Here is a 23,549-nt window from a genome sequence, read left to right on the forward strand (position 1 = left end):
TTGTAAAAAGTTAAAAATATTTCAATGCACTAGCTCAAGCTGTGTATAAAATTCCTACACAGTTCTGTATCTTTTTTTAAACCTTTAAAATCGTATTTAGCTTATTTTTAAAATATATAAATTCTAAAAATATATCAAGAGTATCTGATAAGGACTTTTTATAACTTTCAGTTCTTCCAACATTCCCAAAATGCATCCCTGACAACAATATCGCTGGGCATAGGGGCAAGAGGGTAGGGACAGGGTGCTGGGGGCAGGAGTGGGGACAGAGGGGGCAGTCTGAGATAGTCACTGATGAGGGGCGACCCCTCAGTGTGAGTCAAATTACAACTGGAACTCAGTCATATAACTGTTTGTCCACCACAGGCATCATTCCTCACATTTAAATTATTCTTCCATTTTTTCCCCCAAAGCCGTTCTTTCCTCTGTCTCTAGTTCCCATATAAGCCCTTGTCCTAAACACTCATTTATTTTGCTTTCTTTTCTCCTCTCTTTTGTTCCACTGATACAACATAAGAGATAAGCCTCATTAAACTATCTTCTAGAGAAGAAGAATGGAAATATGATCAAAGGTAAGAATTTACCAAGTTTAAATTTTAGGGCTCTAAAAACCTAAGTGGTTTAATCACTGGTTGCCCAAAAGCATTCTTTGTTTCTTTTCCAAGATGATGATGATTCTTCATACATTTCCTTTTTCCATATGGGCACCCTGGCTTTTAAAGCATCAATGGCATAGCTCACAGCTTCAAGGGATGCAGCCCTGTGGGCTGCTGCTGCTGCTGCTGCTGCTAAGTCGCTTCAGTCATGTCCGACTCTGTGTGACCCCATGGACGGCAGCCCACCAGGCTCCCCCGTCCTTGGGATTCTCCAGGCAGGAACACTGAAGTGGGTTGCCATTTCCTCCTCCAATGCATGAAAGTGAAAAGTCAAAGTGAAGTCGCTCAGTCGTGTCTGACTCTTAGCGACCCCATGGACTGCAGCCTACCAGGCTCCTCCGTCCATGGGATTTTCCAGGCAAGAGTACTGGAGTGGGGTGCCACTGCCTTCTCCCCTGTGGGCTGAGGGCACAGCAATGGTAACGTTTGCTTCTGTCACTGGAACCAAGCCAAGTCGATGAAACACTGCTGTGTGTTTGACTGGCCATTTCTGTCTAATGTCACGGCAAATTTTTCTTATCTCATTTTCTGCCATTGGTAGATATGCTTCATACTCTAAGCTAATGACTTTTTTCCCTTCGAAATTATTTCTTGTAGTCCCAACAAATAGGGATATTGCGCCACAGAGTGGAGAAATCACCAGCTGTGAGACTTCATCTACTGAAAGCTTCTCAGGTATGCATTTTATTATATCTTTAGATTTCTCTTCAACTTCATTCATATCTTTTCCAGGTGGCTCAAAAGCACTACCCTGCACTAATGGGAGAGATAATGGCAATTTCGTCTCCTGATTGAAGCCGGAGGAGCTGATCTCCAAGCTCGACATATTCTTGACAAACAGCAAATATCACCTGATTTGTGACATCAGCCAATCCTGGATGGCGTGTTTCTATCTCATTCCACAGCTGCAATGCTTTTATTTCTTGTGGCACAGAAATGGTCTCTGAGTGAATTCCTGCTATTTCAGCACTTTTTGCAAAATACAACACTTCCACCTGGCCCCGGGGGACCATCCCGTCAGGGAAGTCTCCCCCGGTATCCCAGCTGTGGAAGCCTGTATCATCTCTTAATAGAAATATAAACCAACAAATCAAGTTCTGTCAAAAAATTAATAAGGAAATAAATAAGTGGATAATAAGGCAAACTATCCACATTCTAAAAGGATGCTATTAAATCAGAATAGGAATCCAGATAACCTTAGTAAATAAGCCAGGTTATTTTGAACACAACTCTGGGTACCTCTGTAACCCTGCTCTGGAAATCTATATGGTTCTGCTGCTGCTGCTGCTGCTGATGCTAAGTCGCTCCAGTCGTGTCCGACTCTGTGCGACCCCATAGACGGCAGCCCACCAGGCTCTGCCGTCCCTGGGATTCTCCAGGCAAGAACACTGGAGTGGGTTGCCATTTCCTCCTCCAATGCATGAAAGTGAAAAGTGAAAGTGAAGTCATTCAGTCGTGTCCGACTCTTAGCGGCCCCATGGACTGCAGCCCACCAGGCTCCTCCATCCATGGGACACTCTCCAGGCAAGAGTACTGGAGTGGGGTGCCATTGCCTCCTCCGAATATAGTTCTTCTGGTTATCTAATAATAAATTCAAGATGATAGTCTACTAGAGAAAATGCAAAAAGCACTATATCACAGGGTGATCTGTGAGAATCGAAGTGTATGTGGAGAAGACTTTGTAAGCTATATAGACCCCTACCAAAAGTTAGGCAGTGTTATTTTTACACTTTACAATACAACAGGTAATGTTTTCCTGGCACAGAGATTAATATCCAAAGCAACATCAGGGCCCAAAATTTTAATACATGCTTCTTTTAAAGATTTTTTTTTTAATGTGGGCCATTTTTAAAGTCTTTTATTGAACCTGTTACAATATTGCTTCTGTTTTATGTTTTGGCCACAAGGTATGTGGGATCTAGTGCTTCCCAGGTGGCACTAGTGGTAAGGAACCCACCTGCCAATGCAGGAGATGCAAGAGACGTGGGTGCGATCCCTGGGTTGGGAAGATCCTCTGGAGGAGGGCAAGGCAACCCACTCCAGTATTCTTGCCTGGAGAATCCTATGAGCAGAGGAGCCTGACGAGCTACAGTCAGTAGAGTGAGACATGACTAAAGCAACTTAGCACGCACACGACTCCCCAACCAGGGATCGAACCTGTACCCGCTGCATTGGAAGGTCAAGTCTGAACTACTGGACTACCCGGGAAGTCCCAGTACATGCTTCAATCAGTCCCCTCACTTCTCCAATGTCCTAGTTTCTTTATAATTATGTACCTTCTATATCATGATGTAGATAAATATTACATTATAGCCAGTGGCTTTGTACAAGGGAAAAATGATTCAAATTCCTGGTAATAATTACCATAGTCAAAGTCCTTCCTTAGTCTGATTAAAAAGAAACTCATTATGATGCTGTGTAAAAAGTATCCTCCAGTTTCTATCTTTGAGAGCTCGTCACTAAATGATAAACTAGAATAAAAAATAAAATGATATTCTTAATATGAAGGCGGTAAGGGTGGTGATGATGATGATGAAAACAGTTACTATGTTAAGTACTTCATATGGCTCATGCCAGTTACCCCCACAACACTGTGCTGCTGTCCTGCTGACACTTGTCAGCCAGAGGCAGAGCTGAAATCTGAACCCAGGCAATCTGACTCCAGAGTCCACAAGCTTAATCACTGGTAGACTACAAGTACAGGATCCTACAGATAAATCACAGTCATAATGAAAGTTTCATCACAGCTAAAGTATGGGTTGTAAATACACACACACATACACACACACACACATATTTCCTAATGTACACTGCGTTAGAGCTCCAGCTGAAAAAATTAGTTATTTCTGTTGGCTCTAGTAGACATGAGTGTTTCTAAAGAAGCCTTTTCTCTTGCACAGCACCATGAAAACTAGAAAGGTCTAAGTAAAATGTTCTTTTCTCCAGACTTCCCCAAGATAATGTTTTAAATTTCACTGTAAACCCCTGTGAAGCTGACTTAGCTAGGTCTAATCTCATTTTTTTAGGTCTTTCATGACAATTGGCCTTATTTAGTCTTTGCCCAGAGTTTTCTCTTCAGCCAGGATAAATTACAATTTGGCCATGAATCTTGAAAAAAGTAAAATAATAATTGAAAACAACCTTAGGTTTTGTTTTTTTTTTTTTAACTAGAGTGCCCTCTTAAAAAGTTTAATATACCGGCGGGGGGTATGTTATCTGTGTATGTGTGTGTATCATCTGTGTGTGTGTGTGTAGCTAGCTAAGTATGAACAGAGTCAATTTTACAAAATTGGGTTTAACCAAAAAAAGGTAAATTTGGGGAGGTGTAGAAGGCAGTGACACCCCACTCCAGTACTTTTGCCTGGAAAATCCCATGGACGGAGGAGCCTGGTGGGCTGCAGTCCATGGAGTCAAGAAGAGTCAGACACGACTGAGCGACTTCACTTTCACTTTTCACTTTCACGCATTGGAGAAGGAAATGGCAACCCACTCCAGTGTTCTTGCCTGGAGAATCCCAAGGACGGGGAAGCCTGGTGGACTGCCGTCTATGGGGTCGCACAGAGTCGGACATGACTGAAGCGACTGAGCAGCAGCAGTAAGTTTTAACCAGGTTTAAATATTTACTTGCAAACTAACTAGGCAACATCACAACAGTCACTACTGGACTGATAAATGTTCAAAATATGCAGATTCCATATAACTCAAAGAATTTAAGTATAATCATATTTAAAGAGGTAATTTCTACTTCTAAAAGATGAAGCTTGACAAGACTCTTACATCCGCATTATTCATAAAATAAAATGAAGCACAGCATTTGCAAACATAGTAGTTTGGCTACAACGAAACTAAGAATGAAATGTGACACTAGCTGATCACAGACAATGACAGAAATTAGTCACTGAACAATTCCAGACCACACTATGTCAAAAGAAACTTAACATGTTACAATGTCAAAGGACAGTGCTCCCCTACAGAATGAATCTCCCAGATTTTTAAAATCCTGAATGACAAATTTATTGGCTTATCCTAGAAACACATCAGTCATATTCAAGTATCAAAGAAAAAATCAGAAAACATTTTTTATAAAAACAGAGTGCATGAATTTGTCTGGTATTCAAGTCATAGAAACTGCCTTCGCTTCCTCCCTCATCCAAGACAACTGAGTGACAGAGAGCTCAGAGTGCAACACGACAAACTTCAAGGCTTCTCTGTTATTTACCTCAGGCCATTAACACGGCAACCAGCACATTCACTGACTGTGTCCTTTGTGCCAGGCTCTGACTAAATGTTTTACGTAAACATTTAAAGCTCATAATCTTGGGACATAGCTTTCACTTTTGGAAGAGGAAATCAGAGTTCAGTGCAATTTAAAATCTCGTCTCAAGTCACATAGTAAGTGGCGGAGCCCCGTTTCCAAGTTGATACTCTTGATGCCACATCACAAAGACTCTTCATTGACAAGAGGTGGGAACAGATTATATAGATAGATCGCTGGTCATCACAATTCTTCTTTCCAAGAAAATAATGGCATAATATTAAGAATTCTGGTTACTGTGTTCAAAAAAATTCTGCCTGTATTCTACTTATTTAATATCAGGCATATTAGATTTATGAACATTATTAGGGGCATCACTTGCTAAATTCACATTTTAACAAACCTTTAACAATCAGTTTTCTTTTTACTTCACTAAATCAAGGACATTATCTTCATCAATAATCTCCAAATAGTCTTGAAGATGACAATGGCTTTAAAAAAGGGAAAGGCCAGTAACACAGTAATACCATCTGCTTATATGTCTTATTCTATATGCATTATGTGTTAAGTGAAATAGAAAGGGGGCAAAAAATTTCAAGATTATATAGATAAACTGAGTTACATCAAAGAGGTACTATTTACTCAGCAAGGCAGCTCTGGGTGACAGAGTACTTACTTTCTGGGAGATCAGAGATTGCTAATTCTATTCTTTCTCTCTCTCTCTGTCACACACACACACACACACAAATCTGATGCAAACACAAACAGAACACAGAACACAAACCTCACTGAAAAAACAGCATTCTTCTGAAAGGTATATAAAGTGTATAACTGCAACATAGTATTAACAATACAATGGAGCATTATTCAGTAACAAAAAGAAGGCGGTACTGATCGATGCTACAACAGGGATGAACTCTACACTCTACTAAGTGAAAGAAGTCAGTCATAGGAGACCACACTCTGCATGCCACTTATAGAAATGTGCAGAAGAGTCAAATCCACAGAGACAAAAAGCAGATTAGTGGTTGCCAATGGAGGGGGGGGGACATGGAGGGAAGAATACCGCATGAATGAGTACAGGCTTCTTTTGGATGTAATAAAAATGTACCAAAGTTGGTTATGGTGATGGATGCACAGCTCTGTTTACATACTAAAAGCCACTGAATTACACATTTTAAATAGGTAAATTATATGGCATATAAGTTATATCTCTATTAAACTGTTTTTTAGGGAATTGCCTGGTGGTCCAGGGAGTCCCTGGTGGTTAGGACTCTGCGTTTTCACTACCAAGGGCCTGGGTTCAATTCCTGGTCAGGAAACTAAGATCCCTCTGTCAGACTTTATTTTTTGGGCTCCAAAATCACTGCAGATGGTGACTGCAGCCATGAAATTAAAAGACGCTTACTCCTTGGAAGAAAAGTTATGACCAACCTAGATAGCACATTGAAAAGCAGAAACATTACTTTGCCAACAAAGGTCCACCTAGTCAAGGCTATGGTTTTTCCTGTGGTCGTGTATGGATGTGAGAGTTGGACTGTGAAGAAAGCTGAGCAATGAAGAATTGATGCTTTTGAACTGTGGTGTTGGAGAAGACTCTTGAGAGTCCTTTGGACTGCAAGGAGATCCAACCAGTCCATTCTGAAGGAGACCAGCCCTGGGATTTCTTTGGAGGGAATGATGCTGAAGCTGAAACTCCAGTACTTTGGCCACCTGATGCGAAGAGTTGACTCATTGGAAAACACCCTGATGCTGGGAGGGATTGGGGGCAGGAGGAGAAGGGGACGACAGAGGATGAGATGGCTGGATGGCATCACCAACTCAATGGACGTGAGTTTGAGTGAACTCTGGGAGTTGGTGATGGACAGGGAGGCCTGGCATACTGCAATTCATGGGGTCGCAAAGAGTCCGACATGACTGAGCGACTGAACTGAACTGAACTAGGCAGGTGGTGCAGCCAAAAAAAAAAAAGGCAAAACTGAAGAAATCCCTGTTATCAAATAGAATGAATAACATTTTCCTTTTGCTAATATAAAAAATGCAAAATATAATTTTTCCACATTTAAAACTACCTTTTTTTTTTTTTTTTTACCATTTATGTGTATCACGGGCTGACATTATCCAAATACAGTTGTGTAAGGCACAAGCTGCCTTGCAACTCCCGGCTTTAGTATTTATAGGCAAGTTGCTCTCCTCTGAGCCTCACTTACCCTTCTGTAAAGGAAGAATTAGAATACGTATTTCAAAGATTGTTGTAAGGATTAAATAGGATAATCTATGCAAAGCACATAGGAGAGTATGCAGAGCAAAATGCTAGTGAACATCAGTTACTAAAATTCAAAACTGAATGCTTCTGGAGCCAAACTGGTCCATGTCCTACCCTATACAATGATCTCATCCATATTCATTTTAAGACGTTGTCACAGGGCCTCAGTGTGATGGTTGGAGGACATTTAGAGGAAACCTCTGCAAAAGAGAGTAATAAGTTCCTACTCCCCTCACTAACTCTTCTTTCTTACCAACTATCAGCTTTCTTGCTGCCAATAGTTGGTAGGGAGGTAAGACAGGCCAAACTCCAGGCCACGGGTAGGGCTGGCCCTTCACATAATCTGCCTTATTCAAAGTCAGACTTTTCCAAAAGATAATAAGGCTTGTCACTGGGGGCTGTATTGCATAACCCCTTTGATAAAGGCTTTGCAAAATGTACAGAACAAGCAATCAACATCGCTGGTGGCACAGTGGATGAGAGTCCGCCTGCCAGTGCAGGCAGGTTCAATCCTTGGTCGGGGAAGACTCCAAATGCTGTGGAGCAACTAAGCCCGTGTGCCTCAACTACTGAGCCTGTGCTCTAGAGCCCAGGAACTGCAACTCCTGAAGCCCATGCATCCAGAGCCTGAGCTCTGCAACAAGAGAAATGACCATAATGAGAAGCCCACACACTGCAACAAGAGGAGCCCCACTTGCCGCAACTTGAGAAAGCTCATGCAAAGCAATGAAGGCTCAGTGCCGCCAAAAAAGAAAAACTTTTTAAAAAGAAACAAGCAATCTCTGTATGTTAGTTTTACAGATGGTCAAACTTTTAATGTATCTGATAAATGTGAACTGCCAAGATTAAGAATGAGGATGACAGGAACAGACAGAGCAGTTGGTATACCTGGAACTCTAAGTAAATAACAGAGGATCTATCTATCCATGTACAGGTTAGTAACATGATTTCAACTTCCTGCCTCCACAACACTGGTGCTGAACAAGCTACACACGGAACACTGTCAACACATTCCTTCTACTCGAAGGTAAACTAACTTCCTGGCTTAACAGAATTTTACCATTGCAACTAAAAAATGGCAGGTTGACGTGATCTATACTTTTATCAGTGAACAAAATATGACCTTATTCTCAAGACACAATCATGTCAAAAACTCCTTCTCTACAACTTGAATGAGTATCTCAAGAAATATGAAAACTTTCAATGGATACTTACTTATTGATAATTTCAATAACAAAAGTTATATGAGGTGGCTTTCACTAAACACATTTAACAGAATAGTTCCAAATACATTTTCAGAAAACAAAAAAAAACTCCATGAATATTTGCTTCTGGTCTCAGAATGGTGCTGACACGCCACACTGCCCATGCACTAAGTGAGAATGTGGACAAACAGGTCCCAGGGGGGAAAAAATTGTAGTCAAGAGAGCTGTGGGGCAAGATATCACCTTTCATTCAAAGGCTTTCTGATGCAATAAGGGCCATAACAGAAACATACATAGATAGCCCACATCATTTTGCCAATAGGATTAAGAGAAGAAAAATCTTTAAGACCACTCAGCCAATCAATGTATTATCAGTTCAGTCACTCAGTCGTGTCCAACTCTTTGCAACCCCATGGACTGCAGCATGCCAGGCCTCCCTGTCCATCACCAACTCCAGGAGCTGGCTCAAACTCATGTCCATTAAGTCAGTGATGCCATCCAACCATCTCATCCTCTGTTGTCCCCTTCTCCTCCTGCCTTCAATCTTTCCCAGCATCAGGATCTTTTCCAATTGAGTCAGTTCTTCTCATCAGGTGGCCAAAGTACTGAAGCTCCAGCTTCAGTATCAGTCCTTCCAATGAATATTCAGGACTGATTTCCTTCAGAATGGACTGGATGGATCTCCCTGCAGTCCAAGGGACTCTCAAGAGTCTTCTCCAGCACCACAGCTCAAAAGCACCAATTCTTCAGTGCTCAGCTTTCATTATAGTCTAAATCGTCTAAATCTCACATCCATACATGACTACTAAAAAAACCATAGCTTGGACTAGATGGACCTTTGAAAGCAAAGGTCTGCTTTTTAATATGCTGTCCAAGTTGGCCATAACTTTTCTTTCAAGAAGGAAGTGTCCTTTGATTTCATGGCTGCAGTCACCATCTGCAGTGATTTTGGAGCGCCCAAAAATAAAGTATGTCACTGTTTCCATTGTTTCTCCATCTATTTGCCATGGAGTGATGGAACCGGATGCCACGATCTTAGTTTTTTGAATGTTGAGTTTTAAGCCAGCTTTTTCACACTCCTCTTTCACTTTCATCAAGAGGCTCCTTAATTCCTCTTCACTTTGTGCCATAAGGGTGGTGTCATCTGAACATCTGAGGTTATTGATAATTCTCCTGGCAACCTTGATTTCAGCTTGTGCTTCATATAAATTATTTTAAAGGCATGGAGACTACCAAGAGGGGAAGGCAGCCCTTTCTTCAAGTAGCACTTATCTGGGAAGTTAATGTATATATAAAAAATTTAACATGGCAAATGTATGACGATGACACTAAGTCATGCAGGAATAACAGAATAAACTTGTTAATCACTTAAGAGATTATTTTAGGTTAAGCTCCCAGAAAAAGTAGGTTTTGTCCTAAGATTCTGAAAGATGGTTAGAATTTAGAACAGGTAACAGGTATGGATGTGGAAGGACAAACAGTGGGGAAGCAGGAAGGCAATTGGGAAAATTATACAGTGGGTTGGCAAAATTAACACAGTACAAGAAAGAAAAGAGCCTGAAACAGTCGCACTATGAAAAGCTTCTAACCGAAAGTTAAGATTTTTAGATTGATTATACAGTCAAGAGAAATCTATCAAAAGTTTTGGTATATTCTACTCTTTTGAAACATTTCCTCTTCTTCATCTGTCAAATAAATGAGATCTTCCTTCAAGATCCAGCTCACCAAATGTAATTTCCACAGGGAAGCTTTCCCAAAGTTGCAGTGCAGTCCAAGGCTCCCTCATCTGTATCCACAGCATTTTGGGCTAACCTCTGCTGCACTGTGTATGAAAGTGTTAGTCACTCAGTCGTGCCCAACTCTGCGCGACCCCGTGGACTGTAGCCCACCAGGGTCCACTGTCTGTGGAATTTTCCAGGCAAGAATTGACTGGAGTGGGTTGCCATTTCCTCTTCCAGGGGATCTTCCTGACCCAGGGATCGAACCCATGTCTCCAGGCTGATTCTTTACCATCTGAGCCCCAGGGAAGTTACACTGAATAGTGATTCCGAAACACTGCATGAGAATTAATGGGAAGCTTGGTGAAAAGACAGCAAGCACTGTTTATCCTTTAGCCTCTGGGAATCAGCAGTCAGACCACACTAGTTTATACCCTAAGAATGAAAGCCATAAGGCCGTGTTCTTTCACAGATGGGATTTTATAAAAATATTTGTTTCATTTTCCCTAGCATGTCACCAACCTTCTCCCTGGTGGAGCTAAATCTATTAAGCACAAATAACTATTATACGCTAAATTCTACTTTTAGAACCAACAACTAAAAAACCAAAGTGTAATTAATATATCAAAGTTATAAAAAGCATTAAACTACCAGCTGTTTTTCACACAATTAACTTCCAGAATATTTGAGCTTATAGTCAATTTTCCTTCTCCTTAGAAACTTATGTCCGCTACCTTCAGCTTTCTTTTTATTCTCATACATTCACCAGGAAAACATACCTGTTCAATAAGGTCAAACAAGGCACCTTCAAATAAAAGTATACTGTAATTCACTACTGATGGTGTGGCTATCCCACAGAAGTACCTTATCTCACTGAACAAACAGACCTAGCTTGGAACAGACGGCAAGAATACACTTCTAAATGGCTTGTCAGAAATACTGTATATTAATGTATATATATGGAATTTAGAAATACAGTAACAACGATCCTACATGCAGGGTAGCAAAGGAGACACAGATGTGAAGAACAGACTTTTGGACTCAGTGGGAGAAGGTGAGGGTGGGATGACTTGAGAGAAAAGCACTGAAACATGTATATTACCATATGTGAAACAGATGGCTGCTGCCAAGTTCAACGCATGAAGCAGGGCACCCAAAACTAGTACTCCAGGGAAACCCAAAGGGATAAGGTGGGGAGGGAAGGGGGAGGTGGGTTCAAGAAGGGGCGGGGGGAGAACACCTGTGGCTGATTCATGCTGACGCATACATGAAAAAAAACCCATCACAGTATTGTAATTATCCAATTAAATACATTAATTAAAAAATAAATATATGGCTTGTCAGGATCCACAATATTGGTATTTCCTTTCCAATACCCCCTTCTTCATCCTTGCCCAAAGGAATCCTTCCATGCAATTCTGAAAAGAGTAGGAATTGATTTAAGGGGAAATGATCAAGGTGGTCGCAACCACACATTAATGGTGTCAGTTTCTTTAGACAAATACACTAATAACCACAAACCATAACTAAAAGCAGGAAATATATTCTCATCTGGTGCCTTCAAAACAGTGATTTTATAAAGATCAACAAATTAAGCCAATATAGGATCAAAAAATAGAGCAAATTATTTTAAAGACACAAATATTTTTTAACTTTGAAAAGTCAAAATCCCAATAGAACTATATAACTTAACAAGTCAGTCCTAAAATTCATGCAAAACTCTACCCCAATTTTTGGAAGGGGAGGAAGAATATCTGAAAAGATATCAAACCTATGAAGTGATACTAATAAAAAGCAACGTGATATTGGCACAATACAAAACAGGTAAATGTAATAAAATACACTAGACAAGTTCAAAACTAGTCTATCCATATGGTAATTTAGTATATAACAAGAGCAGCAGTCTTAGTGTAGAAATCATAAAACTCAGTAAATGGTGAAGAGCCAATATCCCCATTTGTAGGTGAGGAGACTTGTCACATTCCTATACCTTGCATCCTATAAAAGCAGTTTTCATATGGACGAAGGCATTAAACCCATAAAACATAAAAAGACTAGTCAATAGTGTTAGGGGTAAGTAAAGCTTGCCTAAAGAAAAACCACCCCCCAAATTGGTAAATTTTATGATATAAATAGGCGTCTCTGGTGGCTCAAACTGTAAAGAATCTGCCTGCAGTGTGGGAGACCTAGGTTTGATCCCTGGGTTGGGAAGATCCCCTGCAGAAGGAAATGGCAACCCACTCCACTATTCTTGCCTGGAGAATTCCACAGACAGAGGAACCTGGTGGGCTACGGTCCATGGGACTGCAAAAAGTCTGACGTGACTGAGCAACTAACACATGATGGAAATATTTTAAATTTCCACAGGGCACAAGACACCATGCGGCTAAAAGACAGCCCAGATTTGGACGATATATGCACACTGTGTGTCACTAAAAGGGAGTTACCCGTTAACTGTGTAATGAGTTAGAAGACAGTGACACTGATGTAAATTCAGAACATATAAGGAACTCCTACCAGGCAAAAGGACATTAGCAATTCAAAGAAAATTCACGTGAACAATCAATAAAGTTAATGGAACATCGCATAACCTCACTGTTGCTGCTGCTGCTGCTGCTGCTAAGTCGCTTCAGTCATGTCCGACTCTGTGTGACCCCATAGACGGCAGCCCACTACTAGTAGTCAATGCAAATTAAATGGAAAAATGTAATTTTCACCCAAAAGACTGACCGAAAAGAAGAACAGATTTATTAGTGATATACTGTTACGGTATTCTTAGAGATGGGAATACCAGACCACCTGACCTGCCTCCTGAGAAATCTGTATGCAGGTCAGGAAGCAACAGTTAGAACTGGACATGGAACGATAGACTGGTTCCAAATAGGAAAAGGAGTACATCAAGGTGGTATATTGTCACCCTGCTTATTTAACTTACATGCAGAGTACATCATGAGAAACGCTGGGCTGGATGAAGCACAAGCTGGAATCAAGATTTCCTGGAGAAATATCAATAACCTCAGACATGCAGACAACACCACCCTTATGGCAGAAAGCAAAGAACTAAAGAGCCTCTTGATGAAAGTGAAAGAAGAGAGTGAAAAAGTTGACTTAAAGCTCAACATTCAGAAAATGAAGATCATGGCATCCAGTCCCATCATTTCATGGCAAACAGATGGAGAAACAGTGACAGACTTTATTTTGGGGGGATTCAAAATCACTGTAGACGGTGACTGCAGCCATGAAATTAAAAACACTCCTTAGAAGGAAAGTTATGACCAACCTAGACAGCATATTAAAAAGCAGAGACATTCCTTTGCCGACAAAGGTCTGTCTAGTCCAAGCTATGGTTTTTCCAATAGTCATGTATGGATGTGAGAGTTGGACCATAAAGAAAGCTGAGTACCAAAGAATTGATGCTTTTGAACTGTGGTGTTGGAGAAGACTCTTCAGAGTCCCTTGGACAGCAAGGAGATCCAACCAGTCCATTCTAAAGGAAATCAGTTCCGAATGTTCATTGGAAGGACTGATGTTGAAGCTGAAACTCCAATACTTTGGCCACCTCATGCGAAGAGCCGACTCATTTGAAAAGACCCTAATGCTGGGAAAGACTGAAGGCAGGAGGAGAAGGGGTCAACAGAGGATCAGATGGTTGGATGGCATCACCGACTCGATGGACATGAGTTTGAGCAAGCTCCTGGAGTTGGTGATGGACAGGGAGGCCTGGAATGCTGCTGTTTATGGGGTCACAAAGAGTCGGACATGACTGAGCAACTGAACTGAACTGTTATGGTAGCAGAAACTGATACAGCTTTCTCAAGAATGATTTGGTAGTACGTTTAGCTTATACTTTTAGTAAACTCAGTAATTCTACTTTTTAAAATCAACTACAGAAATAGTCATACAAGTGTATAAAGATATACTATACATACATGTGAACACACGTGTGTAATAATGAAATGATATGGCTCAGTTAGTATTACTATATGCTAGGCATGGTTCTAAGAACTTTATGTGTATCGACTCATTTAATTTTCATAATAACTCTACCTTTAGAATCAAGTCTGTTATTATCATCTCCCTCTTGCAGATAAGGAAACTAAGACACAGAGAAGTTAAGTAACTTGCCCAAAGTCACAGAGGTAATAAGCAATGGAGCAAGAATTCAAATCCAGGTGCTCTGACTTCAGTATCTGAGCTCTTAACCATTATAAGTTTACTACTGCTAAGTCACTTCAGTCGTGTCCGACTCTGTGTGACCCAATAGACGGCAGCCCACCAGGCTCCCCCGTCCCTGGGATTCTCCAGGCAAGAACACTGGAGTGGGTTGCCATTTCCTTCTCCAATGCATGAAAGTGAAAAGTGAAAGGGAAGTCGCTCAGTCGTGTCCGACCCTCAGCGACCCCATGGACTGCAAGCCCACCAGGCTCCTCCATCCATGGGATTTTCCAGGCAAGAGTACTGGAGTGGGGTGCCATTGCCTTCTCCAATTATAAGTTTACTGCCTCCCAAACCAGGATATTCATATATAATATAATAGCAAAATACTGGGACTAGCTAATTGTCCATGATCAAATACTGGTAAAATAAATTATGATCCGTCCACTATGTAGAAAAACAAATGACGTAGTGCTGGCGTAGGTACACGCAAGTATTTGTAATACTTAAGTGAAAATAAGTCACAAAAAAGATATTGCATTCTTCCATTTGTATCTTAAAAATAACTTCTGTATATAGGTTGGTATGTATATATATTATTCTTTCCTTTAGACATTCGTTCAAAAAGTTACATATCACATAGTTAATGGCATCTTCTGAGAATAGGATTAGAGGGAGTAAGTGAAAAAGGATTTTCATGATTTACTTGGTATCTTTGTATTAGGCTACTTATTATACAATTGGCATGTTCTTACTTTTAAACCAAAAACAAACTGAAGCAAATGAAAAGCAAGGAAGTAGAGCAGTATCTACCTAATAGTTAAGATAAGATGCTAATAAGCCTGATACTACTTGACCTGCATGAGTCAAGTCAAGTTTCCTATGCTCCTGGCCACAGATGGAAAAACCCTAAACCTGGCCAGTTCATTATAATACCGTATGATCAGCATTCATCATGGTAACAGTATTCAGCATCATTAATGAAGTCAAACTGCTTGGGTTCAAGCTGCAGCTCCACTGTTTACTAACAGTATGACTTCAATTTAGTACACCTATTTTCTCAATTTCCTCATTGTAAAATAGGGATGAGAATGTTTGCCCACGTTTCACATTTGTAAAGTCCTTAGAGTAACTTCTGCAAAAACTAATAAATATTCATTTTGTTAGACAAAAAATAAATGATGTTGTTGTCATTCAGTCGCTAAGACGTGTGCAACCCTTGGCGACCCCATGGACTGCAGCACTCCAGGCTTCCCTGTCCTTCACTATCTCCCGGAGTTTGCTCAAATTCATGTCCACTGAGTTGGTGATGCTATCCAACCATCTCATCCTCTGCCGCCCTCTTCTCCTTTTGCCTTCAATCTTTCCCAGCATCAGTGTCCTTCCAGTGACTTTTAAACGAATAAATAACTTAAGAAAAATCATATACGTTTGAAGGTATGTGTACATCTCCCTACCCAAAGACATTAATAACCTCTCCAAGTTAAACTAAGTACACATCTCATCACAGTAAGGGTGGTACTACCTTGTTTCCTAAGGCTATGCAGACACATGTATGAATACCTCACAGTAACATACAACATGTTTCTCGTGGCCAAAGAGCATCAAAGCCAGCGCAGTGGCAGTGTGCTAGCCAGAGGCTCTGAGCTCTGTCCTATGGCCACACCCCAAGAGCAAACCTCACCACATCGAGCCTCCGCTCTTTCATCTTCCAGGCCTGCACAGTAAACACGCTGCTTTCAAATCTTAACAGAGACATTCTATTTTAAGACAAATTCAAAACACTTTTTCCTCCTAACATGTCTTTTCTATTGTTCCTAGATAAAACTATTTTTCACTGGGATGCAATCCCTTTCCTCACACTCTTTCTTTCCCTAGCAAAAGTTTATCTTGATTTTAAGGCACCTTAATCCAAATTCTCACCCTTTGTGGGCTTACTTATAAATTTTTCTTCTGTCTCTTCATTCGACAGTACAATAGCAAGAACTAAGAAATTACAATGCCCTGCCAAAAGTAAGAATCGCCTAGAATAAAATCATGATAGGTTACCATTGGCCTATTAAAGTCAGGTATTTAGAATTGGGCCTATTTCAGTATTTATATCAACTTTATAGACATATTTTAAACCTAACAGCTCTCAAAATATTTCTCCCAGTATACTGAATCTCTCTTATACACGATTTCTCTCACATCACATCTTACATTTCCAAGTAACCTGTTCAAAATGAAGTAGATTATAAAGTCCCAAGAACCCCTGGGAGGGGAGGCAGCAGAATTAACTCAGTCCTTTTCTCATTATCTCTTGAATCTTTTTCATTCTAGAAACAGTAACTCGCACATCTTGTATAAATTCAACAAAAGAAAGCCAATTTAGAAATTCTCCCCTTCAATGCCCTCATTCAGCAGGTGATGAAATCAGGATCTAGAGAAGTTAAGTAACTTCCTCAGAGTCACATGCTTTGGACTGAAATGATGTCTGATGGTGAGACTCTAACATCTTTCCATCCAAGGCACAGTCCAGTATTAGAAATTGTAACTAACCACATAACATTAAAACTGTGTAATTGCAAGCAAGTATTACAATCACCAGTCCTAAGAAAAATATACATGTCTTTTCAGTATGTCATCTAGAACTTTTCAAAGTATTTTGAAATAATGACTTAAGATATTTACTGTTAAGTTCTCATTTTACAAAAAAACGAGCTAACCCCCAAAGTACTATATCCTTGCTACCACATCAAAGCTAAAGATAAGATTCTTTCTTAGTGCATTAACTAGTACTTAACACATAAAATCACATTACTTTCACATTTTAGATATCTGAGTGCTTGTATTAATAAAGTTTCTCTTGCTCTCTTTTAAAGGAAGTAATCTTGAGACAAATAGAAAAATCGTTATAATACTTTTATTAAAATCCAACTTTCTCTAAGTATCATTCATACCTGTTGTTCATCCTCCATGACGTTACTAGCAAATTCAAATACTAGGTCGTTCTGTTGGACCACAGCAGCCATAATGAAGCATTCCCCTTAGATCCACATGAGAAAAATTCCAAACAGGTTCAAGGACCAGGCAGCAGAGACCAGTGAACAATCTGCGAAAATAAGTCCAGCTAGACCTGTGAAGTTACTGTATGCCCAGGTTTTCTTTAAGGAAGGTACTTCAGATCTTCTTGCTTCACTGAGATTTTACTTAAACTGAGGCAATTTTTCTGAAATTTTTCTTCTCTGGAACTTCTTGACCTGAAAAACATAAAGCTTAAGTTAGTTATGAGAAAGCAAGCATATTATTTAGAATATAACAATCAATACAGATGGCAATGCCTCCAAAGTATTTTTTAATGTTTTTAAACAAAAGCAACATGACTAGTGAATTTTTTTAAAACTAGATATGTATTTTCTTTTAAGATTTCATTCCTGCTAAGAAAACGTCACCTCTCATTACTGAAAATGAAGCCATCTGTCCTCCAACTCCCTATTAAACTACAAAGTACTATTAATTAAAAACAAAAAAATCCCACCCAGCCATAACTAGGTTCTTGTAATTGCAATAAAGGATAGATAAACAACTTCTTTCTACTAACTTAGAAAACCACACACACAGGAATTGGTACTCCATGAGTAATTTCATAATACATATTTTTTGCCTAAATAGAAACATTCAGACAATATCCTCATTAGGTCTGATATAAGCATTCAGACAATATCCTTGGTAGGCTTTAAACTCGGTCTAATACATTTAAAGTTTAACAAGTACTGTTTTAAGAGCTTTTAAAAATAAGCAGAAATTAAAGCCTGCTCTTTCTGTTCTCTAGAAAGGCTTCTGGTAAGTAGAACGCTTTACCATGCTTAAGTCTGTCTTCAGTGGCTTCTTTTTAACGCACTGAAATGTGCCCTTATCTCCAGCACAGGCTTGTGAGCAACAGGAAGGAAACAGTACTTGACCACGTCATGGCAAATTAGAACATGCAAAGAACTGCACTTTACAATAGAAAAACAGAAGCGCAACTTAAGAGTGAAAACAATTTCACAGTGGAGGGAGAAAAGCTTTACAAAGTGCCTGCAAAGATGTCTGTCTATTTAATTCTTTGTTTTTTTAAGGTACTATTACTAACAAAACTCAAAGGAAAATTTAATTTAAAAGTTGATCACAATTTTGTTACACACTGCATCATATGGTTATAGCCACAAATATGACATAAAGAGACAAAGATATACAAATAATCACATTAGATAACATCTAGTTCTTTGAAACAGCATCTACAATTTTAATTTTAAAGAGGCAAGTTCAGGAATGAAGCTGATCTCACGAATCACTTTTCCTGAAAACCAGCCATTGTGTGCTAGCTAAATCACACACTCATTTTCCTAATTTCAGTAGTCAATTTCCTATATATTCCAGATTCTACGGGTTATCATGGATGACTATGATTTCCCTAACAGGAAATTAAAAATTTAAAAAAAAAATTAACGGTTAAGAATTCAATTCAATTCAAGTGATATTTCTACTCATTAACTTCTTACCCAGCGGTTTCCCATACTCACCTAGTCCACTTCTTTTAATAATGAGTTCAACTCTAACGTTGGGGAAATATTTTTAGCACTACTATTCAGGCATTTTTAAATTTTTTAATTGGAGTATAATTGCTTACAATGCTGTGTAAGTTTCTGCTGTTCAGCAACATGAGTCAGAGCTATGTACACATACATCCCCCTCCCTCTTGAGTCAGGCAGTTTTGGAGCAATGCACTAAGTCTAGAGGTGGGAAAAGCCCCTGACAGACAGATACATAGAACGCACACACTACGGTCCCCTTTGAAGTCTCATCCAATTCTTATGCACTAGGCTTGTCTTCCCACATAAACCACATTCATTCTTGCCTCCCTTCTCAACTTTTAGTATCCCCTACACCTGGAATTCCTCTCCCACTTCTCAGCAGCCATTTCTATGTTCTCCATCCTTCAAAATGCTCAACTCAAGGCCCATTTCTTTCACAGCCTCCCAACCTCTGTGATTTGACCTACACGGGCCTTCAAAAATACAACACTTGTTGCCCCTACCACAAAATTAGCACTAACTGTATACTGTCTCACGCTTGAAAATTATGTCCCCCTCATTCAACTGAATACATGTTTCAGTGTCTATTATTTGCAGAGCAATGTGCCAGGCACCATGATAATTAGAGCAAAACTTCTCTGGTAAGTAACCACTGTTTTTAACATTTCTTCTGTAACTACCAAACCTATGTGCCCATAATAAAACATAGATATTGATGACAGATAACTATTTTCTGTCATCAATCTATCATATGTTTACAATCTATCATACATGTTTAAACTCTATGTATATTCTTTATAAACAATGACTATAATACTTTTGATAATGAGGAAACCAATATTCTAAACTTGATGAACCACAGTAAGAATAACCAGATAACCAGAATCAAGGGATGTTTCCTGATTTTAAAAGTTGTGTTTTTTTCTGTAAAACGTTGGATTCCAAAAGACTAGTCCAAAATCCATTTATTCGTAAATGCAAAAGGGACACTGTTCCAATGACCAATGTGAACACATCTAAGTGAAGTTTCACTTTCTTTTCCACTGCAGTCACAAACTTTTTCTTACCAGCACTTCCACAGTGCTATTATTTAAAAAATTTTTTTTAATTTCAAAAATATGGACAAGCAATCAACATATTTACAAATTATAGTACATACCAATACTCTTGCCTGGAAAATCCCATGGATGGAGGAGCCTGGTAGGCTGCAGTCCATGGGGTCACTGAGAGTCGGACACGACTGAGCGACTTCACTTTCACTTTTCACTTTCATGCATTGGAGAAGGAAATGGCAACCCACTCCAGTGTTCTTGCCTGGAGAATCCCAGGGACGGGGGAGCCTGGTGGGCTGCCGTCTATGGGGTCACACAGAGTCGGACACAACTGAAGCGACTTAGCAGCAGCAGCAGCAACCAACAGTAATCAACCAAAACTGAAATGATCGCCCATGATCACTAAGACTTTGTTAGGGTAGAAAGAGACACCATTATTCTGGTGAGTAGCTTTTGTTCATTTCTACACTTTCATTCACATACTGAGAATGTGTAAGTAAAGGAAAGCTCCTGCATTCTTTTATTGGCTTTATTAGGCCTCTGACCCTCTGTCTTCTTTCACTCTATCCCACCGCTCTTTCTTTTCTCTGAGTATGTATACAGCCTACGGCACCAAGGTTGTTCTTGGGGAGTTTTTCTAATTCCTGATCCAGAGGTACTACCCATACATATTGCTGTGCTGTGCTCAGTCATGTCCAACTCTTTGCGACTTTATGGACTGTACACCACCAAGCTCCTCTGTCCATGGGATTCTTCAGGCAAGAATACTGGAGTGGGCTGCCATTTCCTACTGTAGGGGATCTTCCCAACCCAGGGACTGAATCCACATCTCTTGTGTCTTCTGCACTGGCAGGCAGATTCTTTACTACCAGCACCACCTTGTAAGTCTACCCACCCATATTAGATGTACTTAAAGTAACAGTCTCAGTGTATTAACATTTTTTCAGTAAGAGATAAGACGAGACACCCAGATCGATGATTCAATTTTTCATGAGTGAACTAAGTCTCTGTGCCCAAGGTGTCACTATCTGAAAGCATAACAGAATTACAACTAGAAGCTTCATCTCCTCAATCAGGACTCTGTCCATGACTAAAGTACACAGTGTCTAAATCTACTCAAATCCTTCATACTGTAATAGCTTAGAACACAGTTTCTTTCTTTTTTTAAGTTTTTTTTTTTCTTCTTAGTCATTTATTTAGGCTGCTCTGTGCAGCTTGTGGGATCTTAGCTTTGAGATCAGGGATGGAACCCATGTCCTCTGCAGTGGAAACTCTCAGTCCTAACCACTAAACCACCAGGGAATTCCCTAGGACACAGGTTTCTAAGTAAACACATGTATCAAATTAGAAAAAACAAATCTCCATCTTTTGTTTAGCTCCTGATGCCTAAATCTACTCACTAGATTATCTACTGGATAAGTCCATGTCAGAGTCAATGTGTCTAAAACATTCAAAACTAAGCTTATCATTTTTGTTCCTCAAATTTGCTCTAGAATGGAAAAAACATGGGTTCTTAGAATAAAGTAGGGGCCTTTTATCTACTTCACAAAATTATAAGGTCTTCAGTAAATTTTAAACATGGTTGAATTTACTAACCATTAGTTATATGTATCGGAGAAGGCAATGGCACCCCACTCCAGTACTCTTGCTTGGAAAATCCCATGGATGGAGGAGCCTGGTGGGCTGCAGTCCACGGGGTTGCTAAGAGTCAGACACGACTGAGCGACTTCGACTTCCCTTTCACTTTTCACTTTCATGCACTGGAGAAGGAAATGGCAACCCACTCCAGTGTTCTTGCCTGGAGAATCCAAGGCATGGGGGAGCCTGGTGGGCTGCCATCTATGGGGTCGCACAGAGTCAGACACGACTGAAGCGACTTAGCAGTAGCAGCAGCAGTTATATGTATTACATTCAGAAACACTGCAGTATTAATCGTTACCAAGCATATTCCATAACTTTCAAAGCATCAGTCTTTATAAAATAATAAGTAAAAAATGAAAACAATGCATTCAGCACAAAAACAGTTAACTTATCTGCACAGTTTTGAGAGGTCATATAGATAGGAATCCACCAAATAATGAAAATTCCCCGAGCTGGCTCTCATCTCTTTCAAGTTGGGAAGGACCATATTCTTACTCTTCAAAGAGTCACGCCAGAGAAATACCTCATGAGTGAGGTTCCTCAGCTCTTATCATCAAACTAAGCTTCACATTTAAGGTGAAGCATTAGCTCAAGCGAAAGAGAAGAACACGGGCTCTGGCATCAGACCACTTGGGTTTGAACCCTCTGCACTGTGACTATGGACAAGTTACTTACTTAGCATCAGTCCCTTCTTCCTGCAAATCAGCTATAAGCCACAGTTTGTTCATTCTGTAAAATGATTATAACACCACCAAAATCTAGATTTTCTATGAAGGTGAGATGTAAATGTATGTGCAGAAATGCCTGGCATACAAATTTTACTCAATAAAGATTAGCTTCACTATAATCTAAGTATAGTGCAAGAGATAATGTAACAGGTGCTTAAGTCTTATATCCATACTCCCTGGAGTATGGTTATCTTATATCATACTCCCATTAACAGTTATTTGCTAGACTCCAACAAACAACACCATATCAACAAAAGTATACTTCTATTTCAGTGTCTAAAAATTTGGCACCTATATGATAAATCCAGTTGCTTCAAGGTTGGGACCACACCCTGTCTGGCAAGATTCCCTTAAGACAGAGTTCCATTATGCTCCTAATCCAAACAAAACAAATTTACTGATTGTAAACACAAAACCCTCAGCCACAATACTGGCTACTATAACTAATTCAGTGGTTAATTTTTGGATAATTTATTATAAAAGATTTCAGGTATAATAAACATATGATAGTCAAAATCAGTTTTTAATACTTTTTCACATTTGCTTCCTTAATTGCTAATTGAATTCAAATTTAAGCTTCCTTCAAAAGGGCTTTAAACACAAGAGTCTATAAATCCATCAATTCATCAATCAAAAAAAAAAATTACTGCTACCCTTTGGAAGTTACTAGGCCACCAACTCATTACGCTTAACATGAACACTGATAAAGGGAACTAATTAAACAAAAAAGCAAAGTTTTTAGATTGAGACAGTTCTGGCCCAAAGAAGGTAAAATGCACCGGCTTAGAGCAATGGATGGTTGAACGACTACTTTTAATTTGAATGACTATCTCTAATAAAGCATTCAGACTGTGTGTGTGTGTGTTCATAAGGCTGGAAATATTTAAAGAAGTGAAATTACGTAGTAATTCCAGATGCCAGGTACTTGAATGGAAAGTATTTTTATATGAAGTGGTAACCTAATAAACTGCCCTTTTCAACATACAGACATACTCATCATAATAGTTTAGAAAAACCATGAAACTAGAAGAAATACAATGAAAATTTTTGAAAAGAATGAGAAAAGTGAGAGAAGAAAAGCTATTTAAGTTAGAAATGAGAAGCAAGCAGTAAGTCCATAAACTGTAGTGAATGGAATGATTCTTACATAACAGATGATAGTTAGGCCTTTTCAATTTTTTTGAGTATGGCAGAATGCGCTCTATTAGCTCTCAGCAGAAATGAAAATAAGAAATCAGTGTTATCAAGATAAATTCTATACAATCTTCCACAGACCTGTCTATTCTCAATCTAAAAAGTATGAAATCACACACTTGG

The 23,549-nt window shown here is 39.5% G+C and overlaps 2 protein-coding genes across 9 annotated transcripts in view; both read right to left on the reverse strand.

Annotated features, from left to right (window-relative positions):
- Window positions 1–23,549, reverse strand: part of ELF1 (E74 like ETS transcription factor 1) — a 122,476-nt gene that overhangs the window by 42,644 nt on the left and 56,283 nt on the right. For 4 of the 8 annotated variants that reach the window (XM_070799986.1, XM_070799987.1, XM_019971196.2 and 1 more), the window contains exon 2: window positions 17,198–17,497. The exons of 1 other annotated variant lie outside the window; for it this stretch is intronic. In XM_070799986.1, the coding sequence (XP_070656087.1) occupies window positions 17,198–17,269 (72 nt within the window). In that variant the 5' untranslated portion in view covers window positions 17,270–17,497. Of the gene's footprint in view, window positions 1–17,197; window positions 17,498–17,838; window positions 18,078–18,098; window positions 19,880–19,970; window positions 19,994–23,549 lie in introns of those variants that run through there. 3 more of the 8 variants (XM_070799989.1, XM_019971195.2, XM_070799988.1) reach the window with 3 other exon arrangements.
- LOC109566668 (molybdopterin synthase sulfur carrier subunit-like) lies at window positions 1,262–17,190 on the reverse strand. The gene has a single exon (XM_070799996.1). It carries the CDS (start codon window positions 1,667–1,669, stop codon window positions 1,403–1,405), a length of 267 nt encoding a protein of 88 aa, XP_070656097.1. The 5' UTR covers window positions 1,670–17,190; the 3' UTR covers window positions 1,262–1,402.

This window comes from Bos indicus, chromosome 12 (genome assembly GCF_029378745.1).
Source record: "Bos indicus isolate NIAB-ARS_2022 breed Sahiwal x Tharparkar chromosome 12, NIAB-ARS_B.indTharparkar_mat_pri_1.0, whole genome shotgun sequence".
NCBI classification, from domain to species: domain Eukaryota; kingdom Metazoa; phylum Chordata; class Mammalia; order Artiodactyla; family Bovidae; genus Bos; species Bos indicus.

Excerpts from the sequence above, each read along its gene's own strand:
- LOC109566668 (XM_070799996.1), bottom strand. The coding sequence starts at position 1,669 with ATGGTCCCCCGGGGCCAGGTGGAAGTGTTGTATTTTGCAAAAAGTGCT.